Here is a 27,253-nt window from a genome sequence, read left to right as displayed (position 1 = left end):
AAAAATTACAAGAAGTCAGAATAAAAAATAAAATTGTGTATTTCTGTAAAGTTTCTGTGCGATCGATCAGACCTTTGACTCAAATAAAAGTGACTTTTAGAGATTCATGGTGGTGAAGCAGATAAAAATGAAGATACAGCATCTATTGCCTCTACAAGCCAGGCTGGCAACACATGACAGAGCCGCAGAGCAACACCAGCGGTTCAGCTACGGAGAGACATTCGTTCCAATATTACTGCAACCAAAGAACACATTTCAAAAATTTTAAATTGGAAAAAAATAAGAAAGGTTTTCAAAAATGAAACACTGAAAAGCTTCTCAATCAAAAAACAACATTTTGAGGGTAATTTAAATGTGTCTCTGATAGTTGAAAATCTTTCATGTATAAACATGTTTGACAGGAAGTTGTTACCGTATTTTTAACTTTTTATAACTAAAAAAGAGAATACGACAGCAACATCATGAATGAAGTTAAACATGTTTTTCAGAAGTGAACACAGATTCAGAAGAAGAGCTTTGTAGCTTCTGACCAATAGAAATGCTCCAACTTGCCCTACACTGACCAATAGGAACGCTGTTGCTAACGTTAACTCAGACAAATAGAAATGAGTCTGCCTCAGGAAGTCCCGCCTCCCAAACGGCTGGGATATAATATGTACAAGGTTTGGAAAGAATGTAATTTATAACATTTCAAAATTAAAAATAAGAAAAAATAGAAAGAAAAAAAATAATTTAAAAGATAATTTTTTTTGAAAACTTAAACATTTCAAAATGTAAAATCTAAAAAAACAATTTAAAAAAGTTTAATCTGGAAAAATAATCTGGAAAAATTAAATTTAAAAAAGTAATGTAAAGAAATGAAACTTGAAAAAAATATTTTAAAAATAAAATATGAAAAGATTTGAAAAAAAAAGGATAAAATTTGAAAACAAAATCTGAAGAAAATATTTTAAAAAATGTTATCGGAAAAGCTTTTACAGCAATTGATAGAAATGTGAAGAAACAACATTTTTAAAAAATTAAATCTGAAAAAATAAAAAAGATATGAAAAAGTAATTTTAAACAATTAAACATAAAAAACTAATTTGAAAACAGAATTTGAAAAATTTTAAACTTTTCTTTTTAAAAATACCTGAAAAAAAAAAGAAAAATAATGAAAAAGGCTAACAAATATCTTTTTAACCAATGAAAAAAAGAATGAATATAAAATCTGAAAAATGCAGGTTTATCTACTGAATACACATTGTAAATTACTTTCAGAGTATTTTTCCCACATTTTTATTCTTCTATTTAAATATTTGCCTACAATAACATTGGAACAAACTTCTCTCCATATTAAACCTGATTTATTCCGTTTACGCCATTCTGATAAATGTCTTCAAAGCCATAAAAGGACAACTTTTAAAATCACAAAACTGCAGAAAACATAGAAGCCAAGCAGGAGCTGAGCTGAAGAGAAAGAAGCGTTAGACAGGAAACTCAGTGATGTGGGAGGAAATGATAAAGTGGAAAACCTCATTAGTGAACAAACAAAAGAAAAACGGGAGGAAGACAGGAAAGAAAAATGACACCACCATGCAAATTCCTTACCAAAAAGGGAAACTCTGTGCCTCACCAAGGCAGCCAACTTACAGAAGATACTGAGGTCGGAGGAGAAAAGAGGAGAAGCAGGGACAGGGAGGGAGGATGGTGAGGAGGGGGCAAAGGTCAAACGTTTCAGGTACACAAAAAGTATAAGAGGTCAAGGAAATAACGGATCATCTCCAACACGAGAGACATGGAGGGACGTGGCAGCAGGAGAGGACAGACGGGTCCGGGCGGCCGGTGAGCGCCAGCAAACACAAACCTGGCGATCATCTCCTTCTCCTTGTTGGAGGAAACGCCGCCGCTGCCCAGGACCTTGGCAGGAGTGGACAGGAAGTACAGGCAGTGGTTCTTGAAGTACTGATTGACCAGCGGCAAGAGAATCTGGAGAGAAGCAAAGGCGACGTTTAAGCTTTCAGGACAGAAGGTAAGAACCTGACAGGATCTGAGCGATTCTCTGGAGGCCACCGGTTGGAAAATGGTTTGTTATTAAAATATTATACTCAACTTGTTGCTGTTTAGTCTCTCTGCTTTATTTTAACTGATTTAATCTGTTTTGTGTTACGACGGTTGGCATAAATTGTATTGCATTTTCTTTTATTTCGAACATTTATTTACTTGGTTTTAAATGTGTTGGGGTTTTTGATGCTCATTTTCAAGCTGCTTTGCTAGTCAAGCTGACATGAAATGGAAAAGCTGGCATCTAAAATCTGAGGCAGCATTTATGCATTTAGCTAAATAACATGAAACTTTTCTCACTTTGTTATGATATGAAACTTTCTTCTTTTTCAAGGTTTTTTATTTTCTTGAAAGGTGAAATTTCCTCGTTTTGATGTTTTATATAATTTCGTAACAACAAACTCTCTTTTTTAACTAATTTTACATCCCTTAGTGTAAAACTTTCTTCTTCAACAAATTTTGCGTATGATTATAAAGGTGAAACCACAAATTTTATATCTCGTTACAACATAATCCTACTTCCGAAATATTTCCAAACTCTGTCTATTAAATTAAGTTAATTATGTAAATTAACATTAAATTCATTCAAGGCTAAATTCCTCCAGCTCACCTTGGCGAAGAATTTGATTTCCTGTTCATGTGGCGACTTCTCCACGCGGCCACTGCTGACTACGGCCTCTGTTAACAATCAACGAGAAACGAGTCGCTCATTAGTTCGGCGCAGCAATGAAATGGCAGCTCAGCTCCTAAAGCCAGCGCACCGAGATGAGCGATGAATTCCTGAGCGATGTCCATCCATTTGAGAAGCTTCTGGAGGAATCCGTAGGCGAATCGCTTCTCGATGGAGGAAATGTCCTGCTCCATGTCCTTCAGGCCCCTGAGGACAAAGAGACAGACAGTCAGTGAACCGAGCCGATCCAGAACGCTGCTGATCCAGAACGCTGCAGCTGGTGTTCTGACTAAAACCAGGAAGATGGAGCATCACCCAGTTCTACTACACTGTAGCTCAGAGAATAGACTTTAAAATGCTGCTGCCAGCATTCAGCTTCTATGCACCACAAATCTGGAACAAACTGCAAAACAGCTGAAACACTGAGTTCCTTTAAGTCTAGACTGAAAACTCACCTGGTTAGAGTCGATTCTGAAACATTATAAATGAAACACTAGAACATTTCTGAAGATATTTAAAAGGTCCGGCCAGTTGGAACCCAGCTGTCATGATCCGTGTTTCTGTGCATTTATTTTAAGGTTTTTCTGTGTTTATTGATCCCAGCTGTGTCTCGTTCCTGTGAATCCCCTCCCAGTGTATTTAGTCCCACCTGTTGTCTGTGGTCCTTGTCAGATCCTCGTCGTTTGTTGTACGTCTTCCGCCAAGCTCTCCAGTCGCACTGTTTAAAGTCCTGGTTAGCCTTAGCTCCTGAATTCAGTCACCTAGTTGTCAGTTGCTACCGGTTATTAGCTGTGTGCTATTGTTCCTGCCGTGCTGCCTGACTGGACTGTTTTGAGCAACATTCATCATTAAATTCATCATCATTATCTTTACCTGGGTCGTCAGCGTTCATCCCCACCACCACCTCAACCCCAACTTATGACACCAGCGTTCTGATGCTAAAATTAGCAACAACGCTAAGGTGAGCTAAAATGTCATCAACAGCTTATGTTGACTAACAGACTTATTCCATTTAGTATGCTAACATTAGTGCATCAGCTAAAAGTAGCCAAAGTACTAAGCTTAAGTAGCATGTGGGGTATCCCCAGCATGTTGACTCAATCCATTCAAAATTATAAACAATTAGCTAAAAATATTCATTTTACGTACACTAGCATATTGACAAACATGAAATAACTCCATTCAGTGTCCAAACTTCAGTGTATGAGCTAATATTAGAAAAAATACTAAGGTTAGCATAAAAACTGTAGCATGTGGGGCATCACCAGCATGAATCCAATCAGAATGACAACCAACCAATAAATCAATAATCAGCAAAAATCCTTTTCTGGGTTTAGTCTTTTTATTTATTTGCCATTTTTGCTGGAATGTTCTACACAAATAAAACTTGATTGACTGATTGACTGACTGAAAATGTGTAGGTTTGATAACCCTGTTGTTGCACAACTTGGACTCACTTTACAAGTGCACCATAAATGTTTCCATCATGGTCTTATGTTAAAAGCAGGGTGCATATGGAGTCTTAAGGAATTGGATCAGGAGGTTTTCACCAAGAGAGAACAAATGGGCAGATTTCTTATAGAGCTGAGCTGTGTAGATTGATTATCTCTATTAGTTTTTTTTTGGATTGATGGATTGATTGACTGATGGATTGATTGGACGTCCAGCTTGCCTCGTCACAGCGTATCCGTTGAGCTGGAGGAACTTGAGCAGATCCTGGGCTTTCTCTCTGTCGCGGGCCTTCTCCTTGGCCGTCAGGGTGTCATACGGCACCAGCAGAGGGTGTGTGCCGCCACCTGGTGGACAACATTATCCTGTCAGGACTCTGACCAATACAAAGTTCCCACAAGTCTGAACTGAAAGTGATCTGCACCATCTTGGCAAGCACAATGCTATTAAAAACGGACAAATGGTTTCAAGACCAACAAAAATAAAATATGTGGGCGCTCTTGACCAATGTGCGAGAGAAAGATACTTGAACAAAATGGCTGCTGTTAGGATCGACTCAATGAGATGGAGAAGGAAAATGGTCACACGATGTGGACAAGATGTCTCCGATCTCATGCTATGACATAGTTAGCTGCCCAGTGAACACAAAGAGTGAGTATAAAATGGAGGAGCTTCACCTGAAGTCGATGTAAAGGACGTACGAACTCTTTGTGTGAATAACAAGGTTCTGGTGACTGGCAGAGTAAGTACATGTAGTAACAAACATGTAGGCTACATGTATGTCTTAGCTAGCAAATAAAAGCTACATCAGCTAAGCTAATTTTGTTAGCTCGGAAGCCCATAGCAACCGCCTAACAAGATGGCTGTCAGGTACAAAGTTCACAGAAGAGTGACGTCATAAGAATTATATATTATGGGTTACCTTTTTCTGTTCTTTTTTAACTGAACTTTTTTTAACCAAATTCCACAGCACATCTACATGTTCAGGTTGTCATAGTCAAGCTAGCATAACTAACCTACTTCTCTATGCCTCACTCTTTTATTTTTATTAAATCTTTTTCCTGAGCTGTGAAATGTGGACATTGTTATCTTGTCGTAGCGTTTTTCTTTTTTATATTAGGCATACATTTAGGATTTAGCATGTTATGTTGACAAATTGACAGCTAAAACCAATGCTAATCATCGTTAGTGATTAGCATTTAGCTTTATGCCCTCCAGGATCTTGCACATGTAATACGTGAATTCTGCATAATAGATCCCCTTTAAAACAAGACGATAACTCCTGCCTTTAGCCTGCAGCTCCAGTTTCTTCTTCCTGCCCCAGGTGTTGTGGTAGTTCTCAGCCAGTTGCTCAGCCATAGACTGCATGAAGAGAAAAAGAGAAACAATTTGTCAAGATTTCAAAGCAGAATAGGATGATAATAACAGAAACTTGCATACCTGCAGTTCTCTGGACAAAGCCATCCCTGAGATGTCTATTGGCTGAGGGTTGTAGCCATGACTGGGATCATATGTGGCCTAAAGACAAAAACAAATATCAATCTTCTTATATATGACTTCATTATGTAATTGAAAATATAAAATCATAACTTGATCTTAATATTTTGTCGTAGCGTTGGCCTGAATTCAAAATGTAAATAGAAGCTATAAACATCAAATAAGAAAAAAAATAAAACAAGATGGCTGCCCTGCTGCCATCACTCTGAACTATTAAAACGCGAGGAGAGCATTAGTGGAAAATGAAACTGGTGGATTTATTGCGCAGTTTTAGATTTTACTGATGGAAATATGTTTTGATCACATTGATATGAGAATAAAGAAGTAATTTGTGTTACTTATTTGCGTTTTTTCAGTGTAAAAACTCCTATGAATACATGTTTTTCTGCTGTCTGTTGTACCTGAGCAGTCTGGGAGATCTTGCGTGTCGACACCTTCTTCTCCACCTCTCCCTCCCCATCCCTGGCTTTCTCCAGGGTCCACTCCCATGCCAGCATGGCCTTGATTGATTCTTTAATGGGCCAGCGGTAGATCTCCTTATCCTGAGGCCCGAAGAAAGATAAACTCAAACAAACAAAATAAAAAATCACTTAAAAACTAATTTTTCAGTAAGCAGAGGAATCATCACCTTTTCAGAGAACGTTTTGTACGGCCGCAACATTGGGTGAGTCTTCGCGTTCTCGTCCAGAACCTCTCCGTAGGTCCAGTTGTTCTGAATCTGGGAAACCATTTGGAGGTAAACGTTAAGGACAAGACTATATTTCCATCAGATGCTACATTGTGTTTTTCACTGACCTTTTCAAAAGCCCACTTATCATGAGTGTGTTCTGCGTATTTGTTGATGAAAGCATCCAGCCTCTCTGGTATGATGGTGCTGGGAGAATTTACTGACTTTAATGTATATTCAGGTACTGAAATATCCAGATTAGCTTTTGAAAATGGTCGATTTATATTGTGAAATCACAAATCTAACCTCTACACTGCAAACACACAAAAACCTTACCAAATATTTTTGGTTTAGTTTCTAGTGCAAATAGTAAACTTGAAATAAAATAAACCAACTTAAAAGTAACTTTTCAGCACGATATGAAGGCTTGTTTTAAGTAAATAATTCCTTAATATTGATACAAAACTTCCACTGGTAGAATGTTCCACTGCACCGTTACCTAGCAACCCCAGCCAAGCCCAGTCCGTTACCTAGCAACCCCAGCAAAGCCCAGTACGTTACCTAACAACCCAGTTCTAGTTCCTCTGGCTGATTATCTCACTTAAAACATGGGAACAGGAACTTTTTGACCAATATTAAGGAATTATTTACTAAAAACAAGCCCCTATATCTTGCTGAAAAGTTACTTTTAAGTTAGTTATTTCAAGTTTACTAAGATATCTCTACTAGAAACTAGAACAAAAATACTTGGTAAAATGTGAAAAGTGTTTTTGTGGTGTAATAACCAAAAACAAATCTATATCCATTACAGCGCTGTAATTTAGACAGAAAAAACTGTAATAAGGAGAACTTACTTTGTGGTTTCAACTGGTTTGGGATCAAAGTTGCCCTCAGCGTCGACTGAGGCCTTTTTCTCAGTGTGAGACGAGTAGGTAGCATCCACATAGTCAGGAGGAATGGCTCCCGCGATGGCGCAGAGGCACGGCATGGCGATCTTAAAAAGCTCAGCATCAAATTTCTGAAGAGTGAATTAGAGAAGGGAACTACTTTTTATTTGTTTTGGTTTTGTCACACCTTGTTCTAATCTATTTCTTGGTGTATCTGCACAGGCGATGATGGGTGGTGAGCACGGCTAGCTAAAAAATTAGCTTTGCTAAGTCTAAAGCACTAATCCTAACTATTAGCTCCTCTAATGCTAAAGCAATACACCAATCAGGTATTTAGCAAAGGCTAATGCTAACACTCCAACGTCAACTATGTTAATAGTGCACTATTTGTTCTACATAATCTATAAAATTAGTTCCTCTAATGATAAAGCGCTACACCAATGTGATTATTAAAGGAGGCTAATGCTAACCTGATATCTTCAGCTACATTGAAATCCATCTTATGTTCTATATAATTTGTAAAATTAAATCCTCTAATGCTAAAGCACTAAACTAAGCTAGTATTTAGCTGAGGCTAATGCTAACACACTAACTTCAACTATGTTGATACCCAATATTTGTTCTACATAATTAGGTATTTAGCAGGGGATAATGCTAATGTGCTAACTTTAGCTATGCTGATATGTTTTACATAATTTTGATAAATTTTTGGTCCCCCGGACTGATACTGATCCATTTGATCCTTCGTAAACCTTTCTGTAAGTTATTTAGCTAAAGGATATAAACAAGTAAATGTACAGAAAATCCAACAAGTACACCTGAACTCTCTTTTAACCGCTGCTGCTCCTGTTTGTGTGAACTAATCATGTCACGAATCCTATGGAAAACTGAACAAGCTGAAACTAATCTCTCACCTTGTGTGCCAACGATTCAAAGATTCCCCAAAAGAGTTTCCGAGAAAGATGAAGCTCCTCCTCTGAGGTCACTCCAAAGTTTGCCCATCCGTTGGGTAAACAGTAGTACTTCCAGCAGCGTTCGTAGTGATTTGTGAGCAGCTGAAATAAAAAAAAAAGTGAAATGTGAATTTAATAGATATTTAGACAAACGGTCATAAAACCACAGGTTGTATGTAGGTATTTGCGTGGATCTGGTATTAAATGTAATGTAACTATTTTAGACAAAATTGTTGGACCCCATTTTCCAAAGGACTGATTGGACTGCACCAGTCCTTCCAGCATTCATACTGCTGGAAGTCATCATTCCAAAGTCATAAACTTAATAAAAACTATGTCTAATTATTTGATTAAGAACAAATTGTTACTCGTAGTTGTTAATAAGCCAAACAATGATGCAATCCCCTGCTGAAATACAGAATAAAAGAGGCGATTAAACAGGAAGCCGACCTTTAGAGGCATCTTTGCATATTCATTCAGGATGGGTACATCAAATACCAGCCGCCTGAGCAGATGCTGCAGCATGGAGGGTCTGAGGTACCTGCAGAGATCACCCTAGCCCTTAACAAGTGACACTTTATGGACTAGAAAGAAACTTTTTACTGAGTTTGGATCACAAGAAGAAATTCAACCATAATTTTTAATAAATTACGTTGAGTCTCTAGAATGTGTGATACTGACTTGCAGAGTGACATGAGGCACTCTTCGATCACATCCCTCTGGGCCTTGGTCAGGGCTCGGCCCCGGGACAGGCGGTAAATGGTGTGAAGCATGGAGTCGATCATGATGGCCCGATGGTCCGTCCCGGCGAACAGCGGGGCGCACTTGGTGAGCAGCGGCAGAACAGCCGAGCAGAGGTAGCGGTTCAGGGCCAGCGCCATTTCAGTCGTACTGAAGGCCACCTGAGTCAGACAGAACAGTCAATGAAGGAGACCTGTTAGGTAAAATTCACTTCTTGCTAGTTGTTATACTTCCATCTGGGTCTCTACTACTTCTAAAGCCAACCAAAGTGCTTAAAAAAACACTCTGCTGTTTTTTGTCAACAAGTTAATGTTTTATGGTGTCAAGAAAATAAAAACCTCCCAAATGTCAAGTCGTATTCCACAAGCACGGCGCTGTTACCTAGCAACACCAGCAGAGTTCTGCCCGTTACCTAGCAACACCAGCAGAGTTCTGCCTGTTACCTAGCAACACCATCAGAGTTCCAGTACATTTACTCAGCTGGTTTTACCGCTGTATGAACTGTACAATGAGTTGTTGTTGACTTAGTATCTAGAAACCACTTGCTGATATGATACAGATTGGCTGGAAAATCAATATTGATAATTACTGATTAGTTTTTTGTTGTAAATGTCTGAAATGATCCCTAACATATGGTGTCAGTTTTCACTCCATATCGTTGCTTTTTATTTTTAAGAGTTAAGAGGTGAAACATTAAACTGCTGCTGCGTCAGTTACTCAACAAGTTGTTACTAGGTAACCAAAGAGTGAGTGTGTTGCTCGGTAACCAAAGAGTGAAAGTGTTAGTTGATTCCACCAACCTAGCTTAGCTGAGAGACTGAGCAGCTGACGCCTTTCCTCTGCCTACATTTCCCAGAATGCCGGGCGGTTCAGTGAATATTTTATAAACTGAATAGTCAATCAGATATATTACTTATTGATATTGACGACATGTCAACATATATTGTTGTTGATTTATTGTTTTATCAAAGATTGATTTTGTGGAAAACATTTAATAAACATGTTTTGTTTAGCCCACATGAAGCATTGTAGGCCACCTTTAAGGTTTCACATTCAAACTCTGTGGAGTTGCTTCGTTCTACTCACTGTGTCCAGAGAGGCTGCAGCTCTCATGTCAGGCAGGAAGCCGACCTCCAGCACATGAAGCAGGAAGTCCTGGTTGTCGATGCCGTAGACTCTGTCGAGGAACAACACCATGGAGGCCTTGTGGTCTGGCACAAAACTGGCAGACATCTTTGGCTCTATGATCTGACTGTCTGTGAATTGGAAGGAAATTACCAATGAAAGAGGATATTAATCACCAATATTATGGATCCATTGAGAAATTGGACCAGCTGGTTGGAAAAAAACACCAGGAAAATCTTTTTCGTCTGGTGCAGTTCGGTTTCACATTGCTCTACTTTCCAAGTGATGTATACATTATACTGTACACCCAAACTACTTGGGCTCTTTTTGATTTATTTACATAATATCATCATCTGACAGTTTTGGTCGTGTCTGTTTCATCTGATCTCTACTGAAAGATATTACACAAACATAAACACCAGTTATTTATCGATTTTTCACCACTTTTCTGCACCAAATAGCTAAAAATGTATATTTATGTTTTTATGAGGCTCTTTAAATTAATAATAATTATTATTGTGACTGCATACAAAATAAACCAAGACGTATTTGCAAATTTATTTTGAGGCAGAGCAAATGAAAATATTTTCCACAAGGAGGCTGTAATGATAAAACCTGCCGGATTGTTCCTTTACTCTTGACTGTAGATGCTGTTACTGAGAGAATTAAACTCAATGTTAGCTGCGTTCAGCATAAGTAAGATAAAAAATTAAACCAGACAGCAAATAGCAATTTAAAAAAAGGCCTTTTGAGGTTCTTCCTGCAGCTCAAAGATTCATTGACATACCTTTACCGTAGGCAGGTATCTGTACCGGCAAGCTTATTACCCCCACCAGGTCCTCAATGGGCACCAGAGATCGAAGGATGGCGCGGATTCGTAGAGCTTCACCTTTTCCTGCTTGGATTAGCTGCAAATAAACAAAAATAAAGACATTCAGACAGTTAACTCATTAGTCCATAACTTGCACTCATAAAATCAGGTTGAACTGGTTTCTTACGTGCATCTCCGGAGCGCAGCGCCCCAGCAGGTCAATGAGTGCAGAGTAGAAGGACATGATGGCGTTTCCCAGGTGAACGCGGTTCTCCTCGTGCTGCCCCTCCCCTCCAAACCTGCCAACCAATCAGAACACCGGACAGCATAAAAGGACTCAGGTGAGCCTGTTCAAGTCGTTGATCTCATGACGGCGTATTAGGGCCATTGTAGATAGAGAAAAAGCAAAAATTTAGATTAATCTCCAAATTTAGTAATTTCGTAGTTTGAAAAGTAAAAAAATGTTTGTCTTTTCAAACTCAAAAAATCTCCAAAAGTTGAAATGTTTTTACATTTGCTAGTCAGAAGTTTCCAATTTTTTCTAGAAAATTTCTGAGTTTTATCTAGCACATTTTTTTACTTTTCAAGCTGAAAATTTTTTATTTTTTTCCCCAGAAAATGTTTGATATTCTCAGAATTTGAACTTTGTTCTGGCACATTTTTTACTTCTCAAACTAATACATTTCTGGGGCAGAAAGGTTTGTTATTGTTAAAATTTTCTGAGATTAAAGCCAAGATTTTGAAACTGTTTCTATCAAATTTTAGATTTTTCAAACTCAGAAAGTTCTATTTTCTTTCTAGAAAATTTTGAGATGAGTTTCTTGGCAGAACTCTTCCTTTTTTCTGTCAATATTTTTGACTTTTCAAGGTTAGAAATTTACTCTCTGTACCAAATTGCTTAGATTAAGCTGAAGATTTCTGAGTTTTTTTCTAGCAAACATTTTACAAACTTTAATATTCTCAGATATGTTTTTCTTTTTTTTTTTCAGAAAATCTCTGAGATTAATCTCAAAATTTTGGAGTTTTATTGTAGCAAATTTTAAACTTTTCAAGCTCAAATATTCTTTCTGAGCTTATCCTAACCCAGATATCTACTCCCATCTACCACGCCCCTAATTTCCCGTCGTACGATCTTCACGCCCTTACATGAATCGTCTGTCTTTTTTCACTGTTGGTCCGTCCCTCGCCGGGTCCTCGGATATCTTAATGGCCTCCTCCATGGCCGCCAGCAGACCGTTGCCACCCTCTCCTCTCAGCGCTGGGCCAAAACATTCGGGGCGACGGATCAGCAAACGCACGACGACGTTGGCGTTCTCTTCAACGCTCTCGCCTGTGAGGAAGAGGAAGATGGACGTCTAGGAAACTGCTGATTTGAATTTAAACTGACATGCTAACTCATGCTAATAGTGGTAGAAGACCGTTAACAAAAACAGCAAAGCGCAGGAAGTCCAGGTATCTCTCTCCTCCGCACGGGTTCCAGCCGATGTCGGGGTAACCCTTCGACAGGAGCATCGGACAACTCTGCAGGCCGCAGCCAGCCAGATACGTCACCACCTACGTCAGCGTTAAGCAGAGAAACGGATTATTCTAAGCTCTTTCTCACACAGATTTTACTTGTTTTGGTGTTAAACTGCTCCAACCATTTCCAGGTCCTGCTCCTGTAAAGCCAAAGCCAGCTCATTGTTGTCAATGCAGGAGGCAGCAGCCACATCCAGAGGCGTTGACCCACGCATGCCTGCATGGGGAAGAAAAAAAATTAACTATTCTCCACCTTACTGGCAGCAGTGCACAATGCAACAGCAACTTCCTGTACAATGACTTTCCCTCTTTAGAATAAGGATCATTTGCATCTGTTTGGTATTTCTTTCCTTTTGCTCATTTATTAGCTTCCGCTCACAGATTTACTCCTTTCTCAAAGGTCTGGATTTAACTTAATGTCGTCCAGGTTTGAAACTGAGCGCACTGACCCAAGCCAATGCCACTGTTCTGCAGCAGGTAGTTCAGGTGGTCGAACATGGAGCGCTGGTTCTGCCGGCTGATGCGACAGAAGTAACACAGGAAACGACAGCAGTTTGTCACCATTTGGGGGAACCGGATCTCCTGGAAACAAAAGAAATGTTTTACCATTTCCTGAAGGAAGTAGAAGAAGAAGTGGTTCAAAGTAGAAGATGGGGAACAATTTTAAACTACCTTTGAGTCTCCACCGCCCCCCAACACGTTGACCATGACCTCCATGACGGTTTCATGCATCCCGAGAGCTCTCATCAGGTTGGGGTGCTGATAGAAAACCTTGTTGTTCATGATGTTCCTGCAACACAGCAGGAAATATGTAACCGATCTGAGTGGAGGAAGAGTCATAGAATGATTTGGTTCATACATGACTCACAGAAACAACCTTTAAAGGAGACCTATTATGCAAAATACTCCTTTTTATACTTCCATTTGGGTCTCTGCTGCTACTAAAAACAGCCGTAACACTTAAAACAAAACCCAAACACCCAGGCTGGCTTTTGGAAATAAGTTAATGTTTGTTGGTGGATGGAATATGAGCCATTTCAAAAACCTCCAGAATGTAAAGTAACAAATCAGCAAGCACTGCCCGTTACCTAGCAACCCCAACCATTCTCTATAGAATCATTTTTGGCTCCATCCTTGTTGGTTAAGTAGGAGGCTCTACTAATGCTTTTCAAAGATGTGCAGCTGGATACTTGAGCATCTGTTTTCACGTGCTTAACGATGAGTTGGGGGGCGGGGCCAGCAGCAGCTTACTTGGATTTAAAGAGACGGAGACCTAAAACAAGGAACTCAGAATGGGCAGAACTGAGCAGATTAAAATCTCATCATCTAAGAATGATTTGGTGGAAAAAATGTAATAAACATGTTTTGTATAGACCATAGGTGTTTTGTATAGACCTATCCTAAGCTGTTCAAGGAAGCATAATAGGTCACCTTTAAACAACAAAACCGTATCAATGTAAAACCTTCTGACCCGATGCTCTGGATCATAAGCCTCTCTTCTTCTGGACCCATCTGGACGATGAGCAGCGATCGGATCTGCCCCAAACACTCCAGCAGGTCCATGGTGTCTTGCACGGACACGGCGTTGATGGCGTAGGCTTTGGGCAGAGCGCGGATCAGCTCGCCGAGCCCGTCGTACATCCTGTGGAGCAAACTGAACATCAGACGCACAAGTTCCGGGTTCTGGATGAAAGACTCCTGGGCCCAGTGGATCATCGTGTGGGAGATGAGCTCCTGAAGGGTACCTGAGTGAAACATCAGGGATTAATTCATTTTGGGAAAACATTTTATTAAGATCTGGTGATTTTACGGCTCGTCGTACTTGGTTTTGGTTCCTCCTCCACCTCTGGCACTTCCTCTTCTTCCTTTTTGCGGAAGTTCTTCACCTTATCCACCAAACTGAGAAGTCTGCCCCTCAGAGACGTGTCCACCTCTTCCTCCTCTGCCTCCTGCTCGATGTGAATTCCTTAACATAATCAATCAATCAGTCAAAATGGTGCTTTTCTTTCTCATTATTCTGTCTTCCAGGCATTTTTCTTCACTTAACTTCTCCATACTTCAGCTTATTTATATCTCAAAACATTCGCCTTGTCCTGGAGACTTCTCATTGATCTTTTGGTAATTTCAGCTTTTACAGTATTTGTAATATTTTAACTTTTACAGAAAAATTTCAGCTCCATTGAAATCAAAAGGGATTCCACAAAATTCAGCAAACTTTGCGCTCTTTGACAGCTTACCACTTCTGCCTACTTCAACCTAGAAACTCCATTAAACTTTTAAACAAGTCACAACATGTTCTGCTGTCTTCAAATCACTCAGCTTTTTGATATCTCTTACGGTTTTTCTGAAAACACGATTTAAATTTCATGCAGATTTTTGGCCGTTTTCAGTTGTTCAGAATTATCCAGATAGTGTCTTCTAGCATCAGAGGCTTTTCAAACTTTACTGTTTTTCACAAACAAAATCCACCTGATCCTACAAATGTCACTGTAGATAAATCATTTTTGCCTCGGGTGTCTGCTTTCAGGGAATATAAGCACCACTGCTGCAAGTTTTACTGTTTTCTTTAAAACACTCCCTGAACGGATTAGCATTCTTACTGCTGTTTTGCAACAAATAGCAACTTTTCTAGCTGAAAATTTAAATTCAAACTGACAAAAGCAATCAACATTTGAAGAAGTTCTCACCACAGTGAAGCAGGATGTCGTTGTGGAAATTGGCCAGCGTTTCCCTGACGTCCTCAGGAACGGGACAGTCTTCGTCCTCTGGACCGTGTTTAAAGTTGGTCAGTAAAATAACCTACAAGAGTCGCAAAGTGGGAGAAATTAGCATCATTTGTATTATGAGGTCAGCAGGTTTATGGGTGACCAAACTTTGTCATGTTGGCCAAAATCTCCAAACCAAAAGTTCACAAGACGAAAAAGATTCAGAATGATCAAAAATAGATTTTAGTCTCCTTACTTTTATGTTTTGCTAGGCAACAGAGAACTATCCATACAACAATCATGAAATTATTCCAGATCCTTTTGGATGTTAATTTAAAAGACAGTGACAGACGAGCAATAAACGATTCATAAACAACGTGAGCGTGTCACAATGATCCCTTTAATGAGCCTGAAGTTGGCATCTGATTTGTAGTTCTGGGGCTTCTTATTTCACAGATTTAGAAATCTGGACTAAAAATCTTCAAGTCATCATTAAATCTGGACTGGATGACCATAAAACTAACAAGAATCCAGTTTTCTTTTTTTGGAAAGATAAGTAAACTCATCCATCTTGGATTTAAATATTTTACAAATGCAGATCTAAATAAAGTTTCTATCTATCTATCTAGACCGGGGGTGTCAAACTCCAGACCGCCAGGTTTATAAAACTCTGCACTTGATTTCAGCCTCCTCCTGCAGGCCTGGTTCTGGTTCTGCTGGTACCTGGTCTTGCGGCGGCGAGCGGAACTCGCGGGTCTTGCGGGCGGTCTCTGCGGCCGACATGGTGAAGGCTCTCATCAGCTGGTTGTAGCGCACGCGCTGGTTCTTCTGGACGTCTTGAACGAAGTTGTCTGAGTAGGCAACGATGGTTTCCACTCTGTGCCGGAGCTCGCAGTCGCAGAAGTACTGCAGCAGGGTGCACATCTGGAAAGAAAAGCCAAGAGTTTCAGGTGCTGGCCTCCTGTCTGATGTCAGTATTCGGCTGAAACGAACAGGTCAGAGACAATGAATCTCATAAATTAAAACAAACCCAGGGAGAGGGAAGGACTTTGGCAACCTTAACATGTAGATGTGGAATGCTGTGTGTTTTGGTCCAGTTAAAAGAAAAGGAGACCAACTCTGTTGGTCTCCTTTTCTTTCATTGGTAGAGCAGGAGTTTTAGCAGCGGCAGCTAATCCAGCACAACAATCACTTAATACTAAAAGAAAGAATAAACAACAAGACATAAAACTAACAGACTGAATGTTCTTTGTGTGGGAAAAGTTTGCAAGTTTTTGGCTGAATCCTGATACATAAAGTGTTGTTGTTGTCAGTTGCTATGGCAACGAGTCTGTGTGTAGCGTAGCTGACACAGAGAGAGAGAGAAAAAAGTGGTTTTGAGTTGTTCTTTAACGTTTTTCTGCGTTATTTTCCATTTGCTGTGGCGCACAGGATGTAGTTAATAATGCCTACATCTCCAGGTTTGGTTTAGTTAATGCTGCGGTTCCACAGCAGCAGCATCGCCACAGTGGATGGCGAGTAAAAGAATCGATTTTTTGCAGCGTTTTACGCAACATTTCCGGATGTAAACAATAACATTCAGGCTGTCCAATCAGAGGCGAGACTCTAATCACCTGCAGCTTGACGGACTCCGGCAGCTTCATTTGAAGTAGTCCTTCCTCTGGAGCCTGCTCTTCCTCTTTGGCTTCTGCTTCCACTGCCTCTTCCTCCTTTTCTTCCTCTGCTTTCTCTCCATCCACCTTTCCCCCTTTGGCCTCCTCTTCCTCCTTAAGTCCGCCATCCTCGCCTTCCTCCTTCGACTCGGCCTGATCGCCCTCTTGCTCTCCTTTCTCCAGCTCTTTCAGCTCCTCTTCCTCATCGCCGACCCCCTCGTCTTCGAGCTCTTCATCAGCTGCTTCCTCCTCCTTCTGCTCCTCGCTCTCCCCCTCTTCGGCGTTCTCTCCTTCCTCTTCCTCCTCCTCTTTGCCGCTGAAGACGTTGGGATCGATCATCTTCAGGATGTGCTTGGTGTCCTCGTCGTTGAAGATGCCCATGATGAGCAGCGTGCTGATGAGCTTCAGGATCGGGACGAAGTGGAACTCAACGCTGCCCCCTACTGGGTCGCGCATTGCCTGGCTGCCGTCCAGCACAGCTTCTGTTACCATGCTAATGGCTCTGGTTTTCAACTCCTGCAGGGAAAAAAACAAAACCATCAAATAGGGATGGAAATACTTAATTTACTGATTTAAAGGGTTATTAAATCAAAATGAGTTCCTGTTGATTAACTAAGACCTTCTTTTAGTATTGTAGTTTGGCCGCCATCCAACAGAGGGCCCCACTGGTCTTAGCTAAGTGAAGCCGGTTGATACAGAAATAAAGATGGCAGGGTCATACCAGAACGGGAAAGAGAAACGGTTCAAACGGAGTCTGGTTTTGGATGAAAAATGCACTTTGTGCGCCATATTTCTGCTTGTATGTAGTGACATGTGAAATATAAGCTCCTTAAGTTTCACCTTCAGAGCGTTGCATTTTCATAAAAACTAGCATTTTTCAATAAGTTTGACTGAGTTGGGTATTTTTGTTGTCCATAACATTCAGTATTTAACACTGTTCGCAAAAATATTAAAAAAAAATTTCAATTAGGCAATTACGAAAAAACGCAAGTGGGTGATTATCAATTAATCATTAGTCGGCCGATAAGATCAATTAACTCATTAATTTGATCATTTGCTTCCTGTCATTTATCTGCTAATGCATTCTGTTTGTTTTCTGTTTTACCTGTAAAGGAAAAACAGGACTCAGCGTGTAAATATCTGGGTCTGTGCCGACAAAGTTGACCGAAGAGAAGTGCAGCTTTGGGCGCAAGCAGGTGGTGAGCCCGACGCCAGGCAGAGAATGGGCCTTCTTCACGTCGGGGTAGAGCTTGATGCTGAGCGTCTCCTCCGTCATGGGGACGATGAACTCCCTGTTGGTGCCCAGACGCGCCCGCTTAGCCGACTCCAGGTGGATGCTGATCAGCAGGTCGTAGTAGCCGCTGCGCAGAGGCCCGGGCAGGTACGTGTTCTCCGTGGCGTAGAAGAGCTGAGACTCGTCGACGTGGCTGCACAACGCGTGAGCCACGCGGTTGTTGCCAAGGGCGCAAACGGCGCAGTACAGCATGAGCGTGTGGTAGTGGAACTTCATGAGATCCAGGCGCTCTGACAGCTCCAGGATGTCAATACATCTGTAAAAGAAACAAGACAAGAAAACAGCTTTAATCAAGAAGTTTGACTGTTTTTGGGAAGCATTTCTCTATAAAATCTAAGACCAAACTGAAGAATCAGGTTGTTTTCACACCAGTTGATTCAGTTTGATTGGTGAACAAAGTTGTTGCATTTTTTACATTTTCAAATGTAAAAAATGCACATTTTGTCCTAAAATGCACATTTTGCCCTAAAATGTGCATTTTATGGAATCATAGACTTAAAACAAGCTCGTATATTTGCTAAAAGTTACTTGTTGGTTAATTTTAGCTTATTTCAGGTGTACTAAGATATTTGTACAACAAAATATACCAAAAATAAGAAGTGTTTTCCAGCTGATGCTTTCATTCCAATGCAGCTCTAAACCATGACACCCAACTTAGTTCCAGTAATTTGACAATCTAAATTAACGTGTTTTTAACGTCTTAAAGCCGTTTTTCTGACCTGTTTTCCTCTGGGATGTGCAGGGCCATCATGATGAGCGGTTCAACACACTCCACCGACCAACCCAGTCGCTCGTTCACTTTGCCCACCTCCGGTTTCAGGAAGTTATTGGGCATGCGGCTCCAGATGACGGGAGTTAGCATCTGGACGTCCAGCCTGGGAGGACACTGGGGGACGGGATTCTTCCGTTCGCTGCGGAACATCGCTGCTGATATCGGCATGATGTTCTGGAAGAAGAGAGACAGACTCTTTTAAAGGGGCAGTATTATGTTTTATGTTGCCATTTTATAGTACAATCAAGTAACTATGCTACCTTCAGTAGCTCTTTAAATGCTACATATATAAAATATGACTTAAGAGAAATTTTTTTTTCCTGATTTAACGCCTTGAAATTGGGCCTCTGTCGCTAAGAAGCTTCTGCTCTTTCTGAAACTCTGCCTTCAGGAAGTCATCACAACATGGCTCCTCTATTAACCCTTTAACAATGTTTGCTAATTGCTGCTGGCTAGTCTGAAGGAGCTGCTCTTTGAAACTTGGAAACTGGAGATTAGAGGCGGAGCTTTGTTCACGAGGCGGAGCTTCGTCCACGAAGGCGGAGCTTCGTCCACCCAGGCATTTTGAATAGCTGAGTGGTTGCCATAGAGAGTAAAGGATTTCTCAAACATGTATAAAAGAATCCCGTTTTTGATGAGAGAATGATATGACTTGATGCTCAAAAAAGTTGCTTTTACATAACACTGCCCCTTTAAGAAACAACTAAGTACATTTTTATTCAGACAGGTTTTGCTTAATGTTTGTTTGTTTTAATTGTTTTGTCTTTGTGATCTATATGTCTATGAAAAGTGCTATTTACTTATTTTAAAAGATTTAATTAAACTCCTTCCATAATTAGTCCTGCGTTTACTTTCCAGTTTAAAATAAAACCTCCTTTTAGTTACCATTTTAATCCAAAAGTTACTAGTTTATTTAGGTCTTGAACCTGAAAACTGTGATTTTTATACGATTGGATATTTAGATCTGTTATCAGAGGCTGCAGTGAGTTTTATTTCTCTAACCTTGAGTTTTCCCAGCTCCAGCTGAGCCATGTTCTGATTGGTGGGTTGGATGAAGACTGCAGGGAACAGTTTGGTGTTTGGCTCCACCTGCAGGAGAAAGATGGTAAAACCTCCTGGAAACTACCAGAGCAAACATTAGAATCCCATCCCTTTCTTACCTGGTAGAAGGTGTTGATCTCCTTTCCATTGGCCGTAAAGGTCATGAGTCCCGTTGCCAGGTCAACCAGGCAGCCAATCACCATGTCTTCCTGGCTGAAGCGAGTCTGCTGGTTGCTGACCAGGTCTCCGCCCCACACCATGTAACAGTTACTGTGCTTCATGCTGCAGGCATGAAAACACAAACACAGTTTCAGAGTTTCAGGAATGAAACATCTGATGGTGGGATATCAAACTCGCTTTCATTTCAGGCCATATCAAGATCATGAATGGTCTTAAAGGGCCGGCTGTGACAAAAGGTATTTATAAAACCCATTAACAAACTGTTAATTCCCGTTTGTACTTTTGATAAGTACTCCTTATCATTAAATAATATTAAACATATTTTGAAACTAATCAGTCCCTCCAGGATTTTGTGATTTTTTTTGTAATCAAAATCACTTATTTGTGGAGATGATTTAGAAATATTCACAAAATATTTTCGAAATATATGATTTAACGTACAAAGTCTGAATGTACAGATGTTAATTAAAATTTTAATAATTTTCAATTATATGAGAGATTTTAGATCTTATTTTCTTTTACTAATAAGGGGAAAAAAAGCACAAGATTAATCTAAGATCGCAGTTAGCAGCAGTGGGGACACTTATGCTAATCTGCTAACGGTGAAGCCAATGTTTGGTTTAGCGCAGTAGCTAATTTTTACTAAATTAATAAACTAAATACTAATTTATTTGGATGTTTTGTAAATATTCAGTTGAGTAAAGTTCAACATCTGTGTTGGAGTTTTTGTTAACTGATAGATGTTTATATTCATGCTTTTATTTTGAAGTGGTTGAAGATCGTTAACACAGCCGTTCCATTTCCTCTCATCACATTCTCTCTATTTTTTAAAACAAGAAACATACAGAAACTAAGTAAAACATGGACAGCAGAAAAAAGACAAATATTAATACATCTATTGCTGTTATAGACATGTATTGCGCTAAATGTAGTACATGATAACAAACTCCTCATAGTCCCTTTTAAATACGATGATGATGTACTGATGACTTGATCCAAGAAAAAAGTGGGCCAAAATTCCCCAAAACAGAAAAATTACTGCTAAATGTGGAACATTTTTAGGTTTTAACATAATTCAGTTTCATCTTTACCGAAGTTGGACTTAAATAACTAAAAACTGTATAACATTCTGTATTAGGAACTGAAAGAGGGTGTACTTTCTTTTGACATAAATGCATTTACCTGTCGTGAATGTTGCCTTTATCGTCTCCCACGGTCACTGTGACGTTGCGCACCTTGGAGAGGTCGAAGGTGGGGTCATACTGGTGGTAGTCAGGGGTGACCCAGCCAACCCACACACAGGACGGCTCCTGACCGGCGTAGATCCTCACCGAGTAATAATACTGACAGGAGAAGAAGAAAATGTGTGAATTATCTGCCTCCTCCTCTGGAGACGAGCAGCAGAGACTGAAGTTTCCTCACAGTGGTGGTACTGAGGATGATTTCTGGGTCGTCTCGGTCGTCTGGGACCACATCTTCCACCAATCGGGGGACGGTTGGAGGCGCAGGAGGAGGAGCGAGAGGCGTCATGGCAGCTTTCTTGGCTTTGGAGAAGAATCTGTTAGTCACAGTGGAAAAGAAGGAATGTAATGAAAAATGAAGCATAAACCCTACAGGTACATTTTTTACTTAAAATTATTATGCTCCTATCAGAATGACTTTTTTCAGGGCGTCTTGTCACTTTAAATCTAAATGAGCTGCTGCTGCTGGCCTGCTGGCCACGCCCCCAACTCAACGAGAAAACGGCTGCAAACAGATGCACAATTATACAACTGCACATCTTTGAAAAGCAGAAGTAGAGCCTCCTTCACAACCAAAAAAATGCAGCAAATGGTTTCAGCGGCCATTGTACACCGCATACAGCTGACCAAACGTGCTGGAGCTGAGCTTGGGTTGCTAGGTAACGAACGGGCTGCCCCTGCTGATTTGTATGACAGAGTATCAAGGCAATACTAAGAGTAAAAAATTAAATTTCAAGAATAAATAAATTCTGAAAGTAAAGTTGTAATATCATGAGAAGAAAGTCTTATGAGAGTGAAGATGTAGCATTACAAGAATATTCACAATATTACGATCTTATGACTTTATTCTCATATTATTATCATATTATTTCAACTTAATGTTTGTTTGACTTTGTTCTCATAATTTTAGAACTTTATTCTTGTAACTTTATTTTTTTTTATTTTCTTAGTGTGGAAATAGTGTTTTCTTATAACTCAGTGGTAGATTTATTACGACTGAGGCTTATAGATGGTTCGTTTTCCAAACACCAAAAATATTTACTTATTGCCAGAAATGACTGGGTGTTTTTTCAGTAGAAACCCAAATGAAAGTATAAAAACACACAAAATGTAAATTTTCTATAATAGGTCCCCTTTAATCTGAAAGTCTCTTATGATGAAATAACTTTAAATTTTACCCTTTTTTCTTCCCCTTTTCCGACATGGTGTCCTTCTCGTTTTCTACAGAAATCTCCTTCGGCACAGACGGCTCCTTCTTCTCGTCCTCCTGTTCCTTTCGACTGGCAGACTTCTTTAAAACTTCGAACTCGGAGTCGGGCTCCACCACCACCACCTCCTCCTCGGGAATCGTGAGGGCCCGGGTGAGCGGCGTGGTGCCGGCTGGGACCTTGAACGTCTCGTGGAATTGGACGGGCATGCTCAGTCTGAGGAACATCATGTCCGTGTTGGCGTTCTGCGAACCGAACGTCTTGTGGGTCAGCTTCAGACAGGGGGCGCTGTCCACAGTGCCGTCCACACGGGAAACCTGAGGGAACATGTTTTTAGTGCCAATATTATCAGAGCTGATCGACATTAGCACTTCAAATTAATCAACACCAATAATTACACTGAAAAAACTGGTCTACTTTCTGGTGCAAAAATCTTATCACACTTGAAATAAGACTAAACTAAATTACAAGTAACTTTTCAGCAAGATATTGTTTTAACTCAATAATTCCTCAATATTTACTAAAAACTAGTTCCACTGGTTGATTATTTCAGGTATAATAAAACATTTTTCCCATGTTATAAATGAAATAACCTGCCAGTGGAACTAGAACTGGGTTGCTAGGTAACGGGCTGGGCTTGCCTGGCGTTGCTAGGTAACGGACTGGGCAACAGACTGGGCTTGCCTGGCGTTGCTAGGTAACGGCTCAGTGGAATATTCTACCAGTGGAATTCAAACTTTTTATTAATATTAACTAGTTATTTACCTAAAACAAGCTCCAGCTTCTTGCTGAAAAGTTACTTGTAGTTACTTTTGTCTTATTTCAAGCATACAAAAAATTAAACCAAAGATACTTGGTAAGATTTAATGTTTTTGCCGTGTATTGCTTAGTTTTTTGTTTTAAATATCTTAAATGCAGACAAGCTGGTGGCGTGATCTTTCCTGTTTTATCCACAGCTTTCACTTCATTAAGTTAATTTTTATTTTTAAATAGTTATGAGGCAATATAGGTAAATATTAAACTGCTGCTGTGTAAATTACTCAACAGACTGTTGCTAGGTAACCACAACTTACTCCACAATTGTTGCTAGGTAACCAAAGTGTGAGTGAGTTAGACTTTACAGTCTGTTCCGGAAGCACGATCCGTACCATCAGTTAGTTGGAAAGAAATACTTCCAGGAAAGGTATTTTTTATTTCCTTTGTCTTTCCGTATGTCAGTGTAATTGTAAAAATAGTATTTGATTTAAAGAAAATAAGAAATAAAGATAAAAACAGTTTAACTGCGTTTTGCAAGGCTGCTTCTGAAAAGAGAAAAATCTAGTAATGTATGTGCCGATGTTAAATAATCAAACATGAAGAAAAATAAAGTAATAAATGAGTGTTTCCCATAGTTTTGTACAGTCCGATAACACATTTAGTTAATTTAATGAAAGAAGTGATTTTTTTTATAAAAATAAAGGTATTTTCTGGTCTTGATGAGTATGAGGTATTTTTTAAGCGGATCGCACAGTGACAGTGCCACCAATGTAGCTTAGCTAGTCGTGAGACTTTGAGTGAATGAAGTCTTTCCTCTGCCTACATCCCCCAGAATGCTGTGCGGTTCTGGATCGGTGTTCTGTGAATATTTTATAAACTGACATATATTGTTATTGAACCTAAATATTGTTTAAATTTAAAGTTAAAGCTGCGCCACCTCGATGTGGTTGTGGTCCGTGGGGACGGGGACGAACTGCGGCAAACTCTTGCTGAACCACATGGTGATGTCTCGCTTCATGTTGATGGCAAACGGTTCGAATCCCTCCTGAAGGCCACAAATGGCAAAATATCTCAGGCTGCTGACGTTCTGACCCAGATTGATCCTGCCGACCTGAGACAGGCCGAGGGCGCACACCGGGATGAAACCTGCCGGGAAAAAACACAAAAATAAAGATCAGGACTCTACAAACAAAACATATAAAATACAGAACCACGGGTTTAGAGGATGTTGGTGCAGCTGATTTAGTTTATTGAAGCTGCTTTGGCTTTTTGATTACTGATAAAAATACAACTTTCTTCATTGTTTAGGTTCCAACATTTTGGGGGTTTTCTAAAAACTTCAGCTAAAATATCTAAACTGTTTCAGATTCAACTTTTAACAGTTTCAGAAGTAAAGAAGAAAGGACACAAACTATGAAGGGACAGAAGGAAAGAAACTAAAAAGGAAAGGACACAAAAAAAGAAAGAAATGACAGAAGATATGACAGACGCAAGAAAGGGCATAAAGAAGGAAAGAACAGAGAAAAGGAAAGAAGGAAAAAAGGAAAGAAAAGACAGAAAGAAGGTAAAGACAGAGTAGGAGGGAAGAAATAGGTAAATAGGGAAAGAAATTAGAAAATATTGAATGAAATAAGGGAACAAGAAAGGAAACAATAAAGGGCAAAAGGAAAGAAGGAAGGATGAACCTGAGCAGATTTATTTGCAGAATCAGATCTGTGTTGATATTTGTTTTAGAAATGCAATTTTCATGCTGATTCTATAATTTAGGATCTACATTTCAAAGTGTGAATTTTAAAATGTAAACAGCTGAGCAATGTTCTGTATGATTGATGATTTTTTACTTTGTCAGAATCTGAATCTTAATTTATTTTTTCCTGATTTATAAAATCACCTTCCCCAATTTCTATGTCTTTGAAAGCCATCTCTGAGCCGGAGTCACTGATCAGCATCTCCCCGTTGAGCGTGAACATGATGTTCATCTCGCTCAGGTCGATCATGCAGCCGACGACATCACCGGACTGCCACTGCCGACCGAACGGCTCGTTACCGATGTGCCAGCGCTGGGCCTGGAAAACATCAAAACCTTACAGTAACAAACACCAGAAGATTCGGCAGCCATGTCCGGCTTTGTTATTACAGTGTGGGATTTGTTTTTCTAATTACTTTAATTGAACTGTAGAAATCAAAAATGCAAAAAAAATAAAGACCCAGAAAAACATAAGAAAATCACTGTATATGTATAAAAAGTTCAATTCAAATCATGCAGAAAAAGATTTAATAACATATTAATGTGCACCTCCTATTTAAAAGTAACACTGAATTTTTTGGAAGAGAAATTGTTTATAAAAAAAGATAAAGAATATTCATTTTATTCCAACTGCATCAATGTAGTTTATTTTAGTGGATTGTACATTACTTAAAGGCAACCTATTGTGCAAAACTGAGATTTTGCACATTTTAGTACCTCCACTTGAGTCTCAACTGCTTCTAAAATCAGGCCAAGCATATAAAAAACACATACAGTTGTTTTTTTTGGTAATAAGTTAAGGACTTCTGGAGTCTGGATCATTTAAAAAACCTTCGGAGTATAACATAATGGACCTTACCACAGGGGCCGCGTTTCATTGGCTAATGCCCATTTGACGTCACAGCGCAGCTACCACGTGCTTGACCGTCTCACAAACAAAAGCTAAAGTAGTATACACATGCTAATGTAGATTGTGGACTAGCAGACCACAATCTACACAATCAAAGTTTTTGCGACAGAACTCAAATAAGAATGGTTCTCCACCGTCAGTGGGGAATCTGTACAGGCGATGTCAGGTATCCTGATCGTATTTGTGGAACTAAAATTCACAGATTTCCCAAATCTGGTACGGGATGCCTTGCTTGGATCAAAGCTTGTGCACGACCGCATTTGCAGCTCAACCGTCGTAAGATCAATAAGAACAAAGGAGTGTGTGCGGGTGTAAGTATTATTACTTTGCTTTCTTTGTGTTTAGTGAATGGGGATATTTTGAGTGGCCCTGCGACAGACTGGCGACCTGTCCAGGGTGACCTGCCTCTCGCCCGGAACGTTAACTTGAGAAAGGCACCAGCACCCCCCGATCCCTTTTGAATTTTGAAGCTTGAAATATTGTAAGGTCTTAAGGAGGCCTATAATGTGTGAACAATGACCCCCAAGTCTGAAAAAAGTCAATGATAAACACATTCATTATGAAAACCTTTTAGCCAAGTACAGCATAATGGCAGTACAGATACAACTTCCACACCCTGAAGCCTGTCTGTTACACAGTCTTACGTTAGCTGAGCAGATCAATATGCAATGTGTACCGTATCTGACATACNCAGGCGATGTCAGGCATCCTGATCGTATTTGTGGAACTAAAATGCACAGATTTCCAAAATCTGAAACGGGATGCCTTGCTTGGATCAAAGCTTGTGCAAGACCGCATTTGCAGCTCAACCGTCGTAAGATCAATAAGAACAAAGGAGTGTGTGCTGGTGGTGTAAGTATTATTGCTTTGCTTTCTTTGTGTTTAGTGAATGAAAAAAAGAAAGTCAATAATTAACACATCCATTATGAAAACTTTTTAGCTAAGTACAGCATAATGGCAGTACCGATACAACTTCTACACCTTGAAGCCTGTCTGTTACACAGTCTTACGTTAGCCGAACAGATCAATATGCAATGTGTACCTTATCTGACATGCATTAAAGATTTTATTTTACCTGAAAAGGCTTTTTACTAAACTGTAATCGTGTTAGCCACGCTAGCACCGAGTACAGTGCGTCAGGCCTAGGCACACTCAAACATTTGCCAACAACAGAAATCACTGATTTCAAAAGTAACCCTCAAAACCATGAATGCCGACTTACCCAGCCTTGCAAGAACAACAGGCATCAGTGATCTTGTCCACAGTATATTTATGCTGAGGGTGTGAGGATCTGCTGTTTTCCTCATCGACCCGTAGCATTTAGCTGCGGCGCGCACAATGTTGGAGGTGTTACGTCAATCCGCGTTTCCCCATCAGATACAGTTC

General features: G+C 39.9%; 1 protein-coding gene and 1 long non-coding RNA gene across 16 annotated transcripts in view; one reads left to right on the top strand and one right to left on the bottom strand.

Annotated features, from left to right (window-relative positions):
• The window catches only part of ryr1b (ryanodine receptor 1b (skeletal)), a 127,086-nt gene that overhangs the window by 45,701 nt on the left and 54,132 nt on the right, over nucleotides 1-27,253 (bottom strand). For all 15 annotated transcript variants that reach the window (XM_016671662.1, XM_016671653.1, XM_016671659.1 and 12 more), the window contains 36 exons: nucleotides 25,102-25,276; nucleotides 24,148-24,356; nucleotides 22,425-22,771; nucleotides 21,428-21,563; nucleotides 21,188-21,348; nucleotides 19,945-20,107; nucleotides 19,787-19,873; nucleotides 18,732-18,958; nucleotides 17,824-18,268; nucleotides 16,680-17,234; nucleotides 15,790-15,990; nucleotides 15,049-15,160; nucleotides 14,184-14,327; nucleotides 13,833-14,106; nucleotides 13,034-13,151; nucleotides 12,811-12,943; nucleotides 12,484-12,578; nucleotides 12,262-12,397; nucleotides 11,990-12,173; nucleotides 11,031-11,142; nucleotides 10,820-10,940; nucleotides 9,994-10,163; nucleotides 8,848-9,068; nucleotides 8,617-8,707; nucleotides 8,128-8,268; nucleotides 7,181-7,344; nucleotides 6,455-6,533; nucleotides 6,288-6,377; nucleotides 6,061-6,201; nucleotides 5,603-5,680; nucleotides 5,449-5,524; nucleotides 4,386-4,509; nucleotides 2,805-2,920; nucleotides 2,654-2,721; nucleotides 1,847-1,968; nucleotides 1,591-1,640 (listed from right to left, as the gene is read on the bottom strand). In XM_016671662.1, coding sequence (XP_016527148.1) covers nucleotides 1,591-1,640; nucleotides 1,847-1,968; nucleotides 2,654-2,721; nucleotides 2,805-2,920; nucleotides 4,386-4,509; nucleotides 5,449-5,524; nucleotides 5,603-5,680; nucleotides 6,061-6,201; nucleotides 6,288-6,377; nucleotides 6,455-6,533; nucleotides 7,181-7,344; nucleotides 8,128-8,268; nucleotides 8,617-8,707; nucleotides 8,848-9,068; nucleotides 9,994-10,163; nucleotides 10,820-10,940; nucleotides 11,031-11,142; nucleotides 11,990-12,173; nucleotides 12,262-12,397; nucleotides 12,484-12,578; nucleotides 12,811-12,943; nucleotides 13,034-13,151; nucleotides 13,833-14,106; nucleotides 14,184-14,327; nucleotides 15,049-15,160; nucleotides 15,790-15,990; nucleotides 16,680-17,234; nucleotides 17,824-18,268; nucleotides 18,732-18,958; nucleotides 19,787-19,873; nucleotides 19,945-20,107; nucleotides 21,188-21,348; nucleotides 21,428-21,563; nucleotides 22,425-22,771; nucleotides 24,148-24,356; nucleotides 25,102-25,276 — 5,866 coding nt within the window. The remainder of the gene's footprint in view (nucleotides 1-1,590; nucleotides 1,641-1,846; nucleotides 1,969-2,653; nucleotides 2,722-2,804; nucleotides 2,921-4,385; nucleotides 4,510-5,448; nucleotides 5,525-5,602; nucleotides 5,681-6,060; nucleotides 6,202-6,287; nucleotides 6,378-6,454; nucleotides 6,534-7,180; nucleotides 7,345-8,127; nucleotides 8,269-8,616; nucleotides 8,708-8,847; nucleotides 9,069-9,993; nucleotides 10,164-10,819; nucleotides 10,941-11,030; nucleotides 11,143-11,989; nucleotides 12,174-12,261; nucleotides 12,398-12,483; nucleotides 12,579-12,810; nucleotides 12,944-13,033; nucleotides 13,152-13,832; nucleotides 14,107-14,183; nucleotides 14,328-15,048; nucleotides 15,161-15,789; nucleotides 15,991-16,679; nucleotides 17,235-17,823; nucleotides 18,269-18,731; nucleotides 18,959-19,786; nucleotides 19,874-19,944; nucleotides 20,108-21,187; nucleotides 21,349-21,427; nucleotides 21,564-22,424; nucleotides 22,772-24,147; nucleotides 24,357-25,101; nucleotides 25,277-27,253) is intronic.
• Nucleotides 23,117-27,253, top strand: part of LOC107836305 (uncharacterized) — a 143,037-nt gene continuing 138,900 nt past the window's right edge. The window contains exon 1 of the long non-coding RNA XR_001662179.1: nucleotides 23,117-23,151. This is a non-coding gene — a long non-coding RNA (uncharacterized LOC107836305). The remainder of the gene's footprint in view (nucleotides 23,152-27,253) is intronic.

Source organism: Poecilia formosa, unplaced genomic scaffold (genome assembly GCF_000485575.1).
Source record: "Poecilia formosa unplaced genomic scaffold, Poecilia_formosa-5.1.2 Scaffold48, whole genome shotgun sequence".
Taxonomy (NCBI): Eukaryota; Metazoa; Chordata; class Actinopteri; order Cyprinodontiformes; family Poeciliidae; genus Poecilia; species Poecilia formosa.
Note: the sequence above shows the minus strand (reverse complement) of the source record. Positions and strands in the feature narration are given on the sequence as shown.